At 37.2% G+C, this 19,110-nt stretch overlaps 2 protein-coding genes across 2 annotated transcripts; one reads left to right on the top strand and one right to left on the bottom strand.

Moving 5' to 3' along the window:
* The first annotated feature begins 4,410 nt into the window (after nucleotides 1-4,410).
* On the top strand, nucleotides 4,411-7,581 carry LOC132598635 (uncharacterized). Its single transcript, XM_060311626.1, has 2 exons — nucleotides 4,411-5,789; nucleotides 6,401-7,581. Exons 1-2 carry the CDS (start codon nucleotides 5,444-5,446, stop codon nucleotides 7,339-7,341), a joined length of 1,287 nt encoding a protein of 428 aa, XP_060167609.1. The 5' UTR covers nucleotides 4,411-5,443; the 3' UTR covers nucleotides 7,342-7,581.
* Nucleotides 7,582-7,709: 128 nt separating this feature from the next.
* On the bottom strand, nucleotides 7,710-12,439 carry LOC132598634 (stromal 70 kDa heat shock-related protein, chloroplastic). The gene is made up of 8 exons (XM_060311625.1): nucleotides 11,730-12,439; nucleotides 10,431-10,683; nucleotides 9,994-10,073; nucleotides 9,739-9,881; nucleotides 9,549-9,647; nucleotides 9,242-9,431; nucleotides 8,758-9,156; nucleotides 7,710-8,527 (listed from the first exon to the last, which is right to left on the bottom strand). The coding sequence occupies exons 1-8, from the start codon at nucleotides 12,276-12,278 to the stop codon at nucleotides 8,120-8,122; spliced, it is 2,121 nt and encodes a 706-aa protein (XP_060167608.1). The 5' UTR covers nucleotides 12,279-12,439; the 3' UTR covers nucleotides 7,710-8,119.
* Between the last annotated feature and the right edge of the window lie 6,671 nt (nucleotides 12,440-19,110).

The following is a 19,110-nucleotide window of genomic DNA, read 5'->3' as shown; positions in this document are numbered from 1 at the left end:
AAGCTGGAGGGTTGGAGACAAACTCTGGAGTCTACAGGGTTCAAGTTGAGTAGGACCAAGACAGAGTACTTGGAGTGCAAGTTCAGTGAAGCACCTTAAGAGGCTGGCGTGGAAGTGAGGCTTGGTACCTAGGTCATCCAGAAGAAAAGTATTTTCAAGTATCTCGGGTCTATTATACAAGGCAGTGGGGAGATTGGCGATGATGTCACACATCGTATTGGGGCAGGGTGGATGAAATAGAGGCTCGCTTCCGGAGTGCTATGTGATAAGAAGGTGCCACCACAACTTAAGGGCAAGTTCTACAAAGTGGTGGTTAGACCAACTATGTTGTATGGGGCGGAGTGTTGGCCAGTTAAGATCTCTCACGTTCAAAAGATGAAAGTTGTCGAGATGAAAATGTTGAGATGGATGTGTGGGCACACCAGGAGTGACAGGATTAGAAATGAGGCTATCCAGGACAAGGTGGGAGTGGCCTCGGTGGAAGAAAAGATGCTGGAAGCGAGACTGATATGGTTTGGACATGTGAAGAGGAGAGACACAGATGCCCCAGTGTGGAGGTGTGAGAGGTTGGCCATGGATGGTTTTAGAAGAGGTAGGGGTAGGCCGAAGAAGTATTGGGGAGAGATAATTAGACAGGACATGACGCAGTTACAGCTTACCGAGGACATGACCTTAGATAGGAGAGTATGGAGAACTCAAATTAGGGTAGAAGGCTAGTAGATAGTATCATTTATCCTTTCATATTAGTAGTCGCATTATCGCGATATAAGTTCTTGTGCTTTGATTTCTGCTACTATCTGTTATTTTCTGTACTTTAATTATCTTATTTTATCTGTGATAGCTACTGCCCCTTTGCAAACTGCTTTATCATGGCTTAGTCGCTTTCGTTATTTTCATTTTCATATCGCTTTGAATTTTTTGGCCTTATCTGACCTCTTTTTATGCTTTCTATTGAGCCGAGGATCTTTCGGAAGGTCTGCGTACACTCTACCCTCCCCAAACCGCACGTTGTGGGATTTCACTGGGTTGTTATTGTTGTTGTTATACAAAGTGTGCAAATCCCTCTCTTTCTTGGTCAATAATGAAAGATTATATCAAAGGCAGAGCTCCATGATTTCAATATTATGAGTTCAAGTTAGAAATTCTACCATAGCTTATTTGATTTACTGGATTTGAATATAATTGTTTGTACTTATTAAGTTAATTTTTAAACACACATATAATTTGAGCCAAACCTATTGCCAGTAATAAGTTAATTTTTAAAACACATTATACACGATGCCAAGCCAGATCTATTGCCGGTAAGTTCTTAACTATTGACCCGTTTGAATTGACTTATAAGTTGTTTTCAGCTCTTTTAGTGTTTGGCTGACCAGTTTAAAGTCATTTTGTGCATAAAATAAGTCCAAAAAAATAATTGGGCTCGTTTGGCTTAATTTATCTAGAGCAGCTTATAAGCTGAAAACAGCTTATAAACCAAAAAATAAGTTAGCCTACCCCATTTTTTTTTTTAACTTATAAACTGTTTCCAGCTTATAAGCAGCTTATTTTAAGCTCATCCAAAGAGACTCATATCCACTGATTACATAAGTGGACTAATAATTCATACTACATCAAAAGATTACTTTAATCCTAGATGGTGACATAATATCTTATCACTTTATATGAACTTACCTTCCAATCAACATCATTTTTTTGTCCTCACCATACTTTCCAACCCTTAAAAACCTATCTACCTCATTTGAGTCATTTCCACATCATATTTATACACACATACATAACACACACATCTTCTTGGACAGCTTTGAGTATAGAGTCAGAGGAGACAGCACAAGAAAATGGATGGATACACCAAGATCAACGGAACCAACAAGTCAAGATCCAAGGATTTCTCAGATCTCCAATCTTTCCGCCAACCCCAAAAAACCAATGAGAATCTTAGCCCAAATCACACTGTTTTTCATGATAACATAGATCTTGAATCCATATCCAAAAACCAACAAAGCAAGAACCAAGAAACCCATGATGAGAATGACAAAGAGAATGAAGATGTCATTGCCTACGAAGAAAAAATGGAGAGCAACAACAACAACAACAATATTCCTAGTGGTGTGAAGTTGAGCAGAGCTTACTCTGTTTCATCAGCAGCTTCAGCAAATAGGTTTAGGCTAGAAAGACAAGGGAGCAAGAGGACAACAACTACATCAACATCATTTCAATCAGTGAAGAGAGTTTTCTCAATGAGAAGATCTTCATCAGTTTCTGAGAAGTATTGCAGGATTCATGATCAGGGATTCACCATTTCTTCTCCAACAATGGATGATGTTGCTGAAGGTCATGAGGGTATGGACAAGAAGAAGAAGAAGAAAAGTGGAAGTGGCAGAATCCTAAAAGCCTGTAAGCGCCTTTTTAGAATCTGAAAGTCACCACAAAATGAATCATTTCATTCTTTTTCCTAGAACAACAAAAAGTATTTAATTCAGTACTTCTGCTTTTTCAAAGTCAAAAGAGTTTGGTAGTCACTGGGGCTACACTCTGAAGAACATATGGAGTATTATGTATTGTTTCATTACTCCCCACAGTCACCACACCCAACACTTTTGGTCAAGCTCATGAGCAAAATGGATGTAATCAATTATATATTTATATTTTTACTTATTTTGCATATGCATAGAATTTGAGTTGGAAGTTGTGAGTTCAATTCTATTCGCTCGACTCGGTCTAAATCTCCCTCTGAATTCATCCATCATAAGAAGAAAAGTTTGTGTGTGTACTCAAGAGAGGCACTCCAACTTATATCTTGAGAATGTTAAATCTTTGGCATTTTATATATAGTTTCTTATATTTCTTTTTTAGCCTGGGTTGGAGAAAGGTCTTCTTATTGAGCGGCACCTATGTCTCAGGTAATTTTTGCAAGCATAAGGGGTCTTATAATCTAGAAGTTAAAAGTGCAAGTTAATGTTTAAGTTAATTTGTTCAAGTTTGGTATTCACATGAGTTTAATATCTATGGAAATAAAACTCGTGATTTGTGTGAATTTCGAGTGTTCAGTGATTTTTAGATGTTTAACTCCTGATTATCTAACTGTCAAAGTCAAAGTTACATTCAGATGTTTGACTATGAGAAAGCTGATTGAGATCCAAATCTAGGCATAAACTAATGAATTTTCAATTCAAAGCTTTGCCAGTAGTTATAATAGTGACTTAACAATTGTGGGAAAGTGAGTGAAGTTCTGAGGAAACATGGGTCCAAAAAACAAAAGAGAAAAAGCAAATAAAAGTCTAGATATGAAAAGGAAAATGAGTGAAATATCAACAAGCATGTGAACATAACACAATAAAGACAAAAATGGAAGTACCAAGGCTTCATTTGGTTTCACACAGTACCCTTTATGAGGCACAAACTATTAAACACAAAACAATACTGTTATATAAACTATTCTTGTCACTGCTATCAAAATCAGACACTGGACCTGTTTTTTAATTGTTCAAAAATGATCAAGAAGTGGTGAAAGAAAACTCAATCTAAGACACCTTGAATTACAAAATTTTTGTAGTTAAAAAATGATTACAAATATGACAATAGTCACAATACATTCAAGACAGAGTGATATAACATTTTCAGAATAAAATCTTGTTTTTGAACAATCTATAAACCAAAATGTATAATGTACGACACTTATAAGGCCGCCTTTTCGAGTCTTCACTAAAAGTTCATGTCAGCACTGTTTGATGAATCAAAATGTTACTATTTGAAGTACTGTGTTTGTGTTACCTGAATCAAGTGACCCCTTTGGACCATTGTTACCTAATAGTAGAGTCTTTACCCTTTTCCCATCCTATATGTCTAATTAGAATATACCACGAAAAAGTTATATAACTAAAATAAAATTTGTAATGGATCGATCACAAAATCAAATCTCTCATAATTCAAACGCATCATTAATAAGCCGGAATCAACACACAACTAGAGGAAATAGTTTCATATGCATTATACCATGAAAAATTAAAAGATCATAAAACTAAGACAACATTTGTAACGAACGACAAAATCAAATCTCTCAAATTTCAGACAGATAACTAGCAAACTGGAATCAACACAACTAGATGAAATAGTAGAAGAAAACAACACCTACAATATTTCACTTACACATTAACCTTTTACTCCACTAATCTCTCAATTAGTAGTAATATTGTAATACCAAGCACTTAAAATAAAACCCTCCCAATTTCAAAAGAAAGATAAGCATAACATATCTGCTTAGCACTAAGCAAACGTTGATCCCAACCACTCATCGTAACACTCGTAGGTTTCTCAATCTCAATTCCCAACATTCCTGAATTCCTTCAATCCCATAATTTCTCCACGTCAGCACTTATACCAACACCAACAAACTTATAAGTTTCGTGGAATGTTGGGGGAATGGGCAATAAGACATGAGTTTCCTACACATAGTTGAATGGTGGCGATAGGGTTTCGACGTCGAACCCTATGATCAAACGGTGGAGATGTGATTTGTTTCTGTTAATCCAACCGTAAGGATCAACGGTGACGGTGGTTTCGATTTCGGTGTTGTTGAGTGTGACGTCGTAGAGTTTGTAGTTACATTTGCAGGTTAATTCCTACTCTAGATTCTTGCTGTGAATTTTTCAAGTAAGAAATGGAGTAGTGAATTTAGGGTTGTTAAATGATATGATTTGTATAAGTTTCACTCCAAACAAAGATATACGTTCGTAAAGTTTAAATATGTAAGATATTATTCGAGACAACTTTAGATAGAAAAATATACATTTTCCCCAACAGGAAAAGTCATATAAAAGATAAAGTAACTGAGCAAATGAACGAATTACTAGTGACATCTGAATATGTACATATGTTGAGTTTGACAAAGAAATACTCATCGGCATCCAATTGGGTCCAAATGATTGACGTACCCTATTTTTCCACTTAACTTCTGTTGTAACGATTTGTTAATTATAACAATTATTTGTGCACCTCGTACATTGACCATTTTCTGCTTTATCGTTTCAATTTTATCCAATGTCCTCCCTGTAAATTATAGTAATATCTTATCGTCGTAACTGTTGCAACAAAATAGGTGTCGTACAATTCTTTGACACTATAAATACCATATGTTCATAGAGGAGCTCAATGAATGTAGGCAACTGAATCATATTATCAACCTTTGATTTCCTGAATACAAGGAAATTTTTAAATCCACTTTTGTCCCCTCAAAATCCGAATCAAAACGTAAGAATCCTCAGAATAATAGGAAATACCATCAAAAGTACACAAATTAATAGCCTTGTTTATCCTATATACCAGAAAGTCCCTTCATGGTAATGCCATTTCATTATTGTTAGAACCAAACAATCAAATCTGTGGCAAAAAAAAAAAAAAAAAACTAAAACCAATTCTACATATATAAATACACAAATCCTAAATGTTCTTCTCTTTGTCATCTCAATTCTTGAAACATAATATTCTTCTTATTCTAATTTTAATTCTCCCCTTTGTGTATATAAATTTTTTAGCCTTTTTCATTTCATTTTTTCTTGTTGGGTTTTTGGCATTTGGTTTGAAAATGCCAACAGAAGGTGTTGTCATGGTGGAGGAACCTGTTTTATGTGGTTCACCATTGGGGTCCACCCCAAGCTCCCCTAAGTGTAGGATTAAATTTCTGTGTAGCCATGGAGGAAAAATTCTTCCTCAGCCAGCTGATGGCCACCTCAAGTATGTCGGGGGCGAGACACGTGTCATCTCCGTTCCTCGGGACATTAAACTTACAGGTAAATATTTTATTTGTTCCTCTGGACCCGTGCAAAGCAGGAACTTTATGTACCAGGCTGTCCATTTTAATTATTTATATGAATATGCTACATTGCAGGGAATTGAATCCTGAATTGATTTGCATATTGTATTTAATTGGACTTCGAATTATGAACAATTTCACCTTCTTTTTTATTTCATATCAAATCCAATTGCCAACATTCTTTTGCTCATCTTTCTGTGTTATATTGCCTTCGATAGTTCTAAAGAATGACATTCTAGGGTCAGACAGATTTTGACATGTATGATGTACCTATAATTGCAAAAAACTAAGATTTAGGGGAGAAAAATTAAAGATTTTGGTAGAAATAGGAATAAATTCAGTATGTTTTTAGGTTATTTTGAGATCAGTTGGCAACTTGTCATACACCATGAACTTATCTAAATGCCTATAGCTCTAGGAGTCATTTATAATTAACAAGGCTGTAAACATCCTTAGCCTCATTGATTCTTGATTTGATTCAGAGAAATTTAATTATTGAATTGCATATCAATGTCTCAATTCTTCAAAATTCTAAAGGTAGAATCCGAGTTTTTGAGTGAATAACATGACTGTTGTGCCACATTACAGAACTCATGAAGAAACTCACTCCCCAAATTGAGGGTGACATGGTTCTCAAATATCAACTAGTACACGAGGACCTTGACGCCTTGATCTCAGTAAAAACAGACGAAGATCTACGCCACATGTTGGACGAATATGATCGTTGTGAAAGTGCAGGGATCCCGAGGCTTCGTGCCTTCCTCTTTCCAGCAAAGCCCATCGTGGTGGACCACCACACAACCCCACCAGAACCTCTAGAACAACGATATATCGATGCCATTAATGGTATAATCCGTGCAAGGGAAGCAGGGCTTAGGATACAATATCCTCTAAGCATAAGCCATGCTTCTTTTGGCTTTTCCTCTGCTTGTTCTTCACCAAGATCTCCTGAGAGTTGTACTACTGACGGTGTTATCCACGAGTCTTTGCTACAAAGTATTTTTCAAAATAGAAGCCAATTGCACAAAGTTCAGAGTTCCCCTAGCTTTTACAATGTCAATAGCCAGCAGCAACCTGGGTCCCATCATAACCATCAGCCGCCGCAGCAGCAACAACATCATTATTACAACTATAGGCAACCGAACTATAACGGGTACCAGTTAAGCAAACCTCCACCTGGTCCTGGTGATCCAGTCAAAGGGCCAGACAGGCTGTTTTCTGTTAGGTCTGTTGGTCGAGCCGAGGGATTAAGGTATCAAGTGGATCATAACCAACATTACTATCAATCACCCACGAGGTACAGCCGTGGCAGTGGCTGGTGTACAAAATGTATGCATTATGATGACTATGGCCATTGTGGGGAAAGAAGAAATGGAAGTATATCGCCGGGCAGTTACTCTATGGAGATAGGAAATGGTTGTCATTCTCCAGGAGGTTATTCCGTGGAAAGAAGAACTAGTAGTCTTTCCCCCAGTCCCATTCCATTGAGCCCTCGCTTCTCCAACATGGCTGGATCAGGGGATACTTAATACTCTTACATGCTCTGCAATTCCAGTGTTTCCTCTATTGATGACTCCGTTACCTTCTCAAAGCACATATATTTCCCAAGAACTTGTCTTCCCACTTTGGCATACGTTACTGTATAGTCAATAATTATTGTATCGTCAAAGAGGGGTGTACATTCATCTTTTGTGTTTTTACATTTGAACTTTTGTATAATAAATAAACACTGACATTCTTTATTGGTACCTCAGGACATTTATTTCGTACATACATTAAACATGAGCTTATCATTTTTCTTGATTGAAATGTATGCTGATAAGAGGCTTTAAGCTGAAATACTTATGACAATTCTTGCAGGAGCTGCGAGAAGAGCTTGGAAAGACAAATCACACTATTTTATGCCGGTACTAAGAATTAAATTCAAAATGAATCACTCCAATAACAGCATGTTTGATAAACAAGTAATGAAAACCAAAAGGAACTTTAGGGAAGGATCTTCTCAAGTTAGGGGATGGTACGAGTGAGAGACCAGAAAGAGCAGTTCCTCTAACCTTTTGGTTCAACTGCTAACATCGCTAAAAATATTCATGGGTTCACACTCTTTCATTTTGCAATCAAGAATACCCACCTACCTCAACATTTCTAACCTCTAGTTCCCTGTATGAATTATCTTTTTCACATACTCCATCCACCAGAAACTGTCACCCAAAATCTAAATTGTGCAAAAAGTTAACCCCTTATACACAACTAAGAGTATAATAAGCTGAAAATCACATATGGTCTCAAAATTGCTCTTCAATACTCTCACTTGCTGTCTGTGAAATCAGCATCAATTACGTCTTCATCAGGTCCCTTCCCTGATGATTCTGCAGGCCCATCGGGACCCCCCGGTGCTGGACCAGCACCTGGTGCAGCACCTCCAGCACCTGGCTGGTTGTAGAGCGACTGACCAAGCTGCATTACTTCTTGGTTAAGGGCAGCCATAGCATCCTTCATGGTCTGAGTTGAGCCCCCTGAGATGGCTTCTCTAAGCTCTCCAAGTTTAGCCTCAACTTTCTCCTTCACCGGCCCTGGTACTTTGTCTCCAAGTTCCTTCAATTGCTTTTCTGTCTGGTAGACAACAGAATCCGCCTGATTCTTTGTGTCTATGGCATCTCTCTTCTCCTTGTCTTCCTGGGCAAATCTTTCAGCTTCTTTAACCATTCTCTCGACCTGTTCCCATGCAACCAAAAATATGATCACTTATGAGCGGTAAAGGGAATTATCAAGAAATGATACGCAATATGTTGCCTTTATATACAACCAAAAGTAATAAAAGGAAAAAAATAAAAAAGGCAAAATTCAGCAACTGATGAACACTATACAGCTCTTTGCACAACTACCTAGCTAGAATTGGTAATGGAGACCTGGTCCTAGTACAGAATTTGAAGTCAAAAACATACCTCATCACCGGGCAGTGTGCTGGCACCAGTAATGGTGATGTCTTGCTTCTTCCCAGTACCCTTGTCAATAGCAGTGACGGAAAGAATGCCATTGGCATCAATGTCAAACTTCACTTCAATTTGAGGAACCCCTCTTGGGGCAGGAGGAATTCCATCAAGCCGGAAGCTGCCTAAAGATTTGTTGTCCCGGACAAATTCTCGCTCCCCTTGGAGGACATTAATTTCTACACTAGTCTGACCATCAGCAGCGGTAGAGAATACTTCTGATTTTGAGGTAGGCAATGTCGTATTTCTTGGAATGATCTTTGTCATCACACCACCAAGTGTTTCCAAACCAATGGATAAAGGAGTGACATCCAAAAGAACGATATCACTGACATCTCCGGCCAACACTCCAGCCTAGAAAAATGAGAAAAATGAGAGGTGGACCAAAATACTAATAAAGACACAGAATACAAGAACCAGGAACAAACAAGGCTCTTACCTGCACTGCAGCACCAAGAGCGACAACTTCATCAGGGTTAACTGTAACATTGGGGTCTTTTCCTGTCAATTTCTTAACAAGTTCCTGAACAGCTGGAATACGTGTAGAACCACCAACAAGGATCACCTCGTCAATATCGCTGAAGGAGAGCTTGGCATCTCTCAAGGAATTCTGAACAGGAGTTTTAAGCCTAATAGCAGAACAAGAGCAAAAAAGCTGACATCAAACCCTCTCTATCTTGTAAATGGCAAGGCTACTTAATAATTAAAGTTGACAAGCTATAAAAACTGAGTTCTATTGCTGTTACCTGTCAAGCAGATCTGAGCATAGTTCTTCAAATTTACCACGTGTGATAGTTGTCTCAATGTGTTTAGGACCATCAGCAGTGGCTGTAATGAATGGCAAACTACAAAACCAAAATATATCATTTCAAAATCAACAGATGGAGAAGCCCCGAGGGGAAAGAAGCAAAATGAAGGTTATCACACCACACATACCTGATGTTAGTCTGTGTGAGTGATGACAGTTCCATCTTAGCTTTTTCAGCAGTCTCAGTCAGACGTTGAAGAGCTTGTTTGTCCTTCAGAAGATCAATACCTTCATCCTTCTTGAAACTTGCAGCAAGCCAATCAACAACCCTCTGCATGAATGAAACTTGTAAATGAGTTCTCGCATGAACTAAATATTTAGAGTTAAATTGCTCAATCAACTAACAAATACATTTCATAGGCAGGGAAAGAAACTATACAAACCTTGTCAAAATCATCACCACCAAGATGGGTATCACCAGAAGTAGAAAGCACCTCAAAGACACCATCACCAACCTCAAGAACTGCAAGTAAGTAAATTATTACATTAGTACACATATGCATTAGTATGCACGGAGGCATGAATAGTCAAGACATTGCAAGATAATTACAATAACATCCCCTAAACCACATAAGAAAGCTACGACTGCCAAAAGGCCACAGTGCAGAGGTTATACAGCTGTAACTACCCCTACAAACTGGTTTAAAACATATGCCTCTCCTTTAAGTTGTGGATGCATGCACAGCATGATTATTGGAAACTCAAAATATGGAAATCAACTAACAGGACACAACAACAAAGCCAAGCACAGAAAGCAGGGAACAGCTTCAGGACAGAAGGAAGCTAACACCACAAGAGGGAACCATAGCGCCATCATTACCTGATACATCAAAAGTACCACCGCCAAGATCAAAAACCAAAATTGTTTCATTATTTTTCTTTTCAAAACCATAAGCCAAGGAGGCAGCTGTGGGTTCATTAATGATCCGAAGAACCTCCAATCCAGCAATGCGACCTGCATCCTTTGTTGCTGTCCTCTGAGAATCATTGAAGTAAGCAGGAACCGTGACAACAGCCTTGGAAACCTTGTCATTCAAAAATTTGGATGCATCATCCACCAACTTCCTCAGGACCTAAACCAGAAAGAGAATTAAATCATTAGTAAGTCAACATAATTGGGGAACCACTAACATCCCTAAACATAAGCCAGCTCACTTGACTGTGGAATTTAAAATAAAAACCCAAAAAGTATCTGGCAGGACGGTCAAGCCTCTATAAGCACTCTTGTCTAATCAACTATGCAAGTGCATCATATAACTAATGCTTTATTGGATCATATTATTCACATCAAATCCAGCAAAAGCCATGTGAATTAACAAACTTCAAGATCTCAAATCATGAAGACAGTTATAGTACCAGTGCTTTTGGCATGCAGTAAAAGATTGCCTAGGAAGATGTTCACCTTCTCCCTTCTGGAGTATGGATGAATATTTTCCTGGACTTGTAGTGTATGTTACCTTAAATTGTGGACTATAGTCTCAAAGGTAAAATAATATTCTTTTAAATCCCCAGACTTCGACTCCATATCTCTAATTTCAATCAATACTTAAATATTATTGTCCACCTTTAATAAATTTATGTTAAAACACTATCCTACACCTTGCGATATCATAAGTTATCAACTTTTTTACATGCTCCATACAAAAAGCATCCAACAAACACTAGTCTAGAAATGCAAGTGAAGACAAACTATACGCGTTAATAAAGGTTTATGAAGCAGAATACTCCCGCCATTTCAATTAGTTTGTCTGACTTTCCTTTTCAGTCCGTCTCAAAAAGAATGACTCTTTCCTTTTTTGGGCAACTCTTCAATTCTAACTTACCACATGGCATATTTAAAACCACAAGATTAAAGGACATTTTGGTACATTTTACATATCTTTTAATGTAAGACCACAAGAATCAAAAGTCTTTCTTTACTTTCTTAAATTCCGTACCAAGTCAAAATCAGACAAATAAATTGAAACCAAAGAACAAATTATGTTAACAACACTATCCTTAACTTATCCTACACCTTGCAATATCATACATTGTCAATTGTTTTTACATACTCCATACCGAAGCATTCAACAAACACTAGTCTAAAAAACCATAAGTGTTAATACAAGATTATATATACCTGAGCAGAAATTTCTTCAGCAGCGAATGATTTACCAATAGCAGGACAATCAAGCTTAACATTTCCATTCTCATCTCTAATAACATTATACGAAACCTGCTTAGACTCCTCATCCACCTCATTCATCTTCCTTCCAATAAACCTCTTCACCGAAAAGAAGGTATTCTCAGGATTCACCACAGCCTGACGCTTGGCAATTTGCCCAACAAGTCTATCACCATTCTTAGTATACGCCACAACTGAAGGAGTTGTTCTCTGTCCTTCAGCATTGGTAACTATGGTGGGCTTCCCTCCTTCCATAGCTGCCACAGCTGAATTTGTAGTCCCCAAATCAATTCCCACAACCTTCTCAGCCACCACACGAAGACCACCGCCGTTGCGACGGCTTGAGCTAGTGCTCTTTTTGTGGTTTAATCCGAAGTTTAGAGTTCTGTTGTTTAGGTTTTGTCCTAAAAACACTGTTTTTGAGGGTTTTGTACGGGTAGAATTCGAGGGGGTTGTGAAATATGTGGCTCCAAGAGCGTGAATTTGAGCTGTTGAAGACGCCATGGTTTAAGGTTTATTGATTGGAAAAACCCTAACCCTAACCCTAAGTGGAAGAATTTGGGGGATTAGAGGAAAGCGAAGCGGAGAGAACAATGGAGTGAGGAGGAGGAGGAACGAGGGTAGAAGAAGAGAAGATAAGGAGAGGAGGGTGAGGGTTAGGTGAGGACACGTGGACGGTTCTAGAATGATCTATTTGGTCTATTCGTTTGTGATTGAAATTCAAGCTTGTGATTGGCTGGTTGGGTTTGGGTCCTTTTGTGAGGCCCAGTGGATCTCCTCCTAGCTTATAGGCCGGCAACCGCAATTTTTCGTTAAAAAATCACAAAGCAATGCTTAGCGAAAAGTCTAGGCAAATGTTTGCCAATTTGCCTTAAGAAAGAACGCCTTGCAAATTTTGCAAGGTAGAATTATTATTTTTTTACTCTACTAAAATTCTGAATATGCTTAATTTTGCTATGAAATTCTGTTTTTCGAAATTATTATTATTTTTTTACTAAGCTGGATTAGAACCTAGAACTAGAGATATTTTAAGCGAAGGAAAAAAAAATTAAAGACCAGCAATTTGAGCGTCAAAAATTAAAGACCATCCCCCCAAATAAGGACGATCGTGCAAATTGCCCTTCTTTTAGGCTTTGTTGAAAATATTTTTAGTATATTTTAATTCGTAGAGTGTTTGTATAGCTAACTTTTTATACTTTTTTCCCTAATTTAAATATGTATAAAGTATGAGGTGAAATTAACTAATGTGGCAAGTGAGCATATTACTAGTTGGGATTTAGCAATTAACCAAGCTAATCCTGTTAACTAGAGGGTTTCGATGTTCTTGGATTTCATTGTTTTGCGCAGATTGTCCTTCTTTTAGGGTGGTCTTTAATTTTTGTCCCTCAAATTGTTGGTCTTTAATTTTTTGTCCTTCACTTAAAAAGGTAGCCGAAATACTTTGAGGTTTTGGGTTCGAATTCCCGCTCAGTAAAAAAAAAAATAGCAAGACAAGACCTTTGCAAAAGACTCTGCCTTAGCCATAACTAAAAGTTTGCCGGAAGTTATGTCTTACAAGGCAAAGTCTGTCGTCTCCGACATAGGTTCTATCTAATTTCACCTGAATAGGCATAAGTCCATCGAAACCTCTGTCGTGCGAAATTATTATTATTTTTCATTCTGTTGGGTTTCAAACCCAGAACCTTGGGGTATTTTCGGCCACCTTTTTAAGCGAAGGACAAAAATTAAAGACCAGCGAATTGAGGGATTAAAACTGCATAGCTAATGTTTCAATATTTACGTTCTGTAGCAAATCAGCCTAGCTCCCACATTTGTATTCAATTTTTTTTTAGCTGTATTCATGAATACAACAATTTTTCCACTGTATTCATGAAATAACTGTCTGTATTCATAAATTGGCTTGTTGTATTCATGAATACAACGAGTAAAAACTGAATACATATACACCAATAATTACACAAATACATCATATTTTCCGGTATGTATACAACAGATACATGCGAAAAATACAGTATAAAACATTCATACACCAAAAAATTAACAAAGATGCCATATTTTCCGGTATGTATACAACAAATACAAGCGAAAAATATTGTATACACGGTGAACATACAACAAAATAAAGCGAAAATCTTGACTTTTTCCAGATCTGACCGGAAAAAATTCCGGTGAATCCAGATCTGACCGGAAAAAATTCCGGCGAATACAGATCTGACCAGAAAAAATTCTGGCGAATACAACGAAAATCTGGACATTTTTTTTCCGACGTAGATCTGAGTTTTGTTCTTCTTTTCCAGCATAGATCTTAGTTTTTTTTTCTTTTTTGCTTCCAACAATGCTCAGATCCGTCAGTATTTCGGCGAATCCAAATCTGACCGGAGCAGTGGGGAGAAGAGGGACGCCATTTTCGCCAAAGAAGATGCACAACATTTTCGCCAGAGCAATGGGGAGAAGAGGGATGCCATTTTCGCCGGAGAAGATGCACAGCATTTTCGCCGGAGCTCCGGCAGCGGTGGTGGCCAGCGGCGGAGCAATGGTGTCACGACCCAAATCATGGATCATGCAGGCACCCACACTAACCCTCCCTGGTGGGCGAACCCCTCAGATAACTACCTTAATTAGATACAACATGCGGAATAAATAATAATTTTATTATAAGAAATTCCCAAAAACGGGTCTAGACTCATACAAGAGCTTCTAAGAAGTTTACAATTTGAAGTAGATAACATACTCAAACTGGATACGACTTCTGTTTATGGATAGAGAACAACAGAAATCTAAGGAGAGACTCTGGGTTGCAAGATCTCAAATAGCTCACCCAAACGCCTTTGACGAATGCCTTGAAACGGTCGTGAGACTCCGAACATTTCCTGAAAATAACTCTACACTCCACAAGGAGTGTAGCAAGAGTAGTATGAGCACAACACAAGGCTCGTAGGTATCATAGGCCGACAATGGTTAGTTCACGCATATAAACAAGAAGCAACTAACAAGTAAGCAGATAAATAATCAAACACAGTCACAACTCTAGCACATATGAAAGTCTTGCAGTAACGATAGTCACAAGGGATTTCAATATCTCAGGTTATAAGCCTAGGGGGAAATCTCTAAACCTCGAGTCCATCAAGCCTCTAAAATAAATACTTACAAACAACAACTCAATAATTCACAAATCAAGAATCAATCAGAGAATGTGCCATGCAATGACATGAATAACAATTCAAATGGAGTGCTATGCAATGCAATGTCGTGCTATGTAAATGTTATGCAATGCAGTAGTCACCTCTCACGCTCCATTCTCGTACACACATGCTATGGCAATGCCTCATAGTCATGACCCACGGGGGACCCGCGAAGTCCATGTACCACTCGTGCTCTCCGGCAGAAACCTCGGAGGCTATCAAATGCTCTCAATCTCCGGCAAAGACCTCGGAGTCTCTCAATCATATTCAATCTCCGGCAAAGACCTCGGAGTCTCTCTGTCACTCTCAATCTCCGGCAAAGACCTCGAAGTCTCTCTGTCACTCTCAATCTCTGGCAAAGACCTCGGAGTCTCTCAATCACTCTCCTCACCATTAGGACAACATAAAAGTAATTTGGAAGCATGTCATGCATGATATCAGTCTCAACTATATCACCAATATGCAATAAACAAGTACAAGTCATATTATTATCCATGGCTCAATAATCAATATTACCCTTACCTTTCATAAGGTGAGTGGGCTAGTATGTGATAAAGATACAACTAGGTGATAATTACATCAAATAACACATAGAATATGGGATGCATGCCTCGCATGAAATCAACCTCAATAATCACCGCAGTTATAGGTTCCATAGATTCATACTAGGAAGTGCAATTCAATATTCAGTTTCTCAGTAATAACCTTCCTCTTCCATATGACCAGTGAGATAACAAGAGAGAGGAAATTATATCAAGTACATGAAATCACAATACAGTGACAAGCTCACATAACAATATCGCAATAATGGCGACGAGCCCACATAACAGTATCACAATAATGGCGACAAGCCCACGTAACAACTGACAATATCAACCTAGATGAAATTTACCTCCACACCATGTCTGAAGACCTATCATGCTTTCCCCGTCAATCACTACTATCTACATACGTTTTGCTAACCGGAGTCTAGACATAAAGTAAGCCGTAACCTACCTTAATGCCGAACAGGCGTCACGAACTTTCACGCCAAAGCTTTTTCCTTCTGAAGTGCTTCCGAACGAACAAGGTCTATCAAATATATAATCTACGTTAGAATACGAATCTAATAACACCCATATTGCTATACCTATATTCGAAATCCAAAAACGCACTCCAAAAAGTGGCCTTAGGCCCACAAAGGCAGATTTGGAATTTTATTGAAAAATAATGTCACCCATTATCTAAGGATCATATAATTCGGGCGACATCTCCTCTAAATAATTCACCCCATGCGAACTCCAAATTAGTTCCAAATCACAACAACAACACCAACAACCTTATGGACATCTAATCCATAAGAACATAGCACCATAACAATCCTCATAATTCCACAAAATCCAATTCATATCTCAACAATTTCATATAAACAACTACAACTTTAAATATCAAGATTCCTTCACTCTTAACACATAATCAATGACAACAACAACAATGTAATAAAATATGTTCCGACAATTTTAGCCATAAATATCTCAAGTACCCCTTTAAATAGTCCACAAACAGCCCATGAACCAACAACAACATTATATACGATTTACGGTATAATTTTCGTGTTTTCTCGTCTCGTGATTTAGTCATGACTTCAGTGAATTTAAATATACTTAGAAGAGGATAATTCTTACCTTATATGCCAAGAAATACTCTTCTTCCACATTACTTCACCTTGAAGAAAGCCCGAATTCAACAACGCGATTAAACGGAAAAACCAGATCGAAGCGGTGCGCAAAATCCATATGTTGTTCTTGATAAAATTTACACCTTGTTATTACTAAGCAATAGATCACGTTGATCCCTTTTCTCTGCAAAATATGGCTGCTGCATATATAACAACATTGCCGCCCCACTAATTCTTTGCAGTGCTCATATCATATTAAGAAAAATACAACAAATTGAATTGTGGCATATTGTTTCCATTTCTCACGAAGAGGTTACTGCCCATATAATGACTCCAAAATACTTTCAACTAATAAAATACCTTCTTATCATTCTTACAATTAGTGGGGTCCATTTATATATGAGATATTTCCGTAAGAATTGAGTCCCACTATTTGGTGCCACCAAAATACATATGAATGCTTAGTCACTAGTCTTTGCCATCATGATGTCGTGGGGCATAAGTGTGCCACTCACCCCATTCATAAATGACTAATTTAATGCCACATTCGGTTAAATGTTTCCACCTAAAGTAGCACATTGCAGCACCTTTGCATATACTACTCTTTCCCTTTCTTAAAAAATAAAAGAACCTTAACTATATTTATTTCTTGGTGGATAGTGGGGTCTACCCACTTATACATTTATAATAGTAAAGTTAAAATTTATATAGGTAAGTGGAAAGGCATGACCTGATATTCACTTAGTGGGCAACTACCTAATATTAATCGATTAATAATTAATATTAGTCTCAGCATTGAAATCAGGCAATATCCCATACATATTAGCCTATTGAAAATTATAGCATATCTCTTTTTGTCTCCCACTAACTCTTAATTAATCAATTACTCAAATAATTAATTATGGGATTGTGCTATTACTCCCAAAATAAAATCATTGTCCAAAATAATCTTTTTACTCAACCATTTTGTTTTATTTAAAAATTATCCACTCCGTCAAATACCATATTTACCCACTTACACCTTATATGTGTGCAAATAATATTTCTATGAATAAACTATTCACACACATTAAATACATATATTCTAAGATTTACTCGTTAATTAAATAACCGAATCACCCGTTATCGCAAGTTATAGACACCAAAATTAGACCATGAAAAGGGTGTTTTAGGGATATTAGGCCTAAAAGTGCTAAACGACCAAATGGGTCGTTACAAATGGGGAGAAGAGGGGGGAGAAAAATGGGAGGGATGAGTTGGAAGTGAATAGTGGGATGAGTATTCTATTTTTTGTGTGTATATATATATATATATATATATATATATATATATATATATATATATATATATATATATAGTTACTAAATGGTATTAATACACAAATATTTGCTATGAGAAGTAATTAAGTTAAACTATAGCTACTAAAAGTCAATACCCACTATATGTTTGTTATATCATGTAGTTATCCCTATTAAAGAGCAGTCCGTATGAAGAACAATCGCGCAAATTAAGTAAGGAATTAATAAGTGGGCCAAGCCCATAATCTTATTAGCATAGTTCTTTAGGGGCAATTTGCAAGATTGTCCTTCGCTAGGGATGATCTTTAATTTTTACCCCTCAAAATGGTGGTCTTTAAATTTTGTCCTTCAGGCAGAAATTCTACCTTAAGGCCCAAATTAGAATTTGCATTGACAGATTTGCAAAATTCTGCCATTGCAATTTTTTTTTTATTGAGCTGGGATTTAAACCCACAACCTCGGGGTGTTAGGCGAAAAACAAAACTTAAAGACCATCAATTTGAAGGGCAAAAATTAAAGACCACCCCAAATGAAGGGCAATCCACGCAAAAAAAAGGTTCTTTAAAGTATATAGTGTGAATTATTATGTGAATAAAAGGTCCCAGTTAGTTTCAATAAAGAGGTGACAAATAAATCTAAGGGTTTTTACTTGGATATGCAAAATTATACAAATATTTGTTCAATTTAGCAATAAAATCTATTTTTCAAAAAGTAGCAAGAGTATTTCACAATAATATACAATCCGGTCAATAAATACAACTTTTTTGTATAAAGTCCAGTCAAAACATACAACTCATATACACCTCGCCTACAATTATGTGGTTGTATGTATTTTATATGTCGTGCATATGCCACTTTATGTCCAGTGATACATTGGACATACAAATAACGTACACTTTTTGAATACAAAAAACATACAACATATTTATACATTGGGATCTGAAAAAAACAATATCATTCTTCTTTCTCTTGAGTTTCAATATGAAAGTCTAATCAAAACCAACTCAAATCTTCACCAAACTTCCACAAAATTGATATATAAACTCCAAATGATATTCGCAACCGTTTGCAGCAACATCTAATTCAAATAAACAACAATTTGGCAAAACCCAAATTTCAAATTCAAAGCTTTAAAACTTGTTAATGGCTGTTAATGGAGCTTTTCTCGGCCGAGTGTGCTTGGTGAGAAAAAGAGAAAA

Source organism: Lycium barbarum, chromosome 6 (assembly GCF_019175385.1).
Source record: "Lycium barbarum isolate Lr01 chromosome 6, ASM1917538v2, whole genome shotgun sequence".
NCBI classification, from domain to species: domain Eukaryota; kingdom Viridiplantae; phylum Streptophyta; class Magnoliopsida; order Solanales; family Solanaceae; genus Lycium; species Lycium barbarum.
This window is presented reverse-complemented; position numbering and strand designations above follow the sequence as displayed.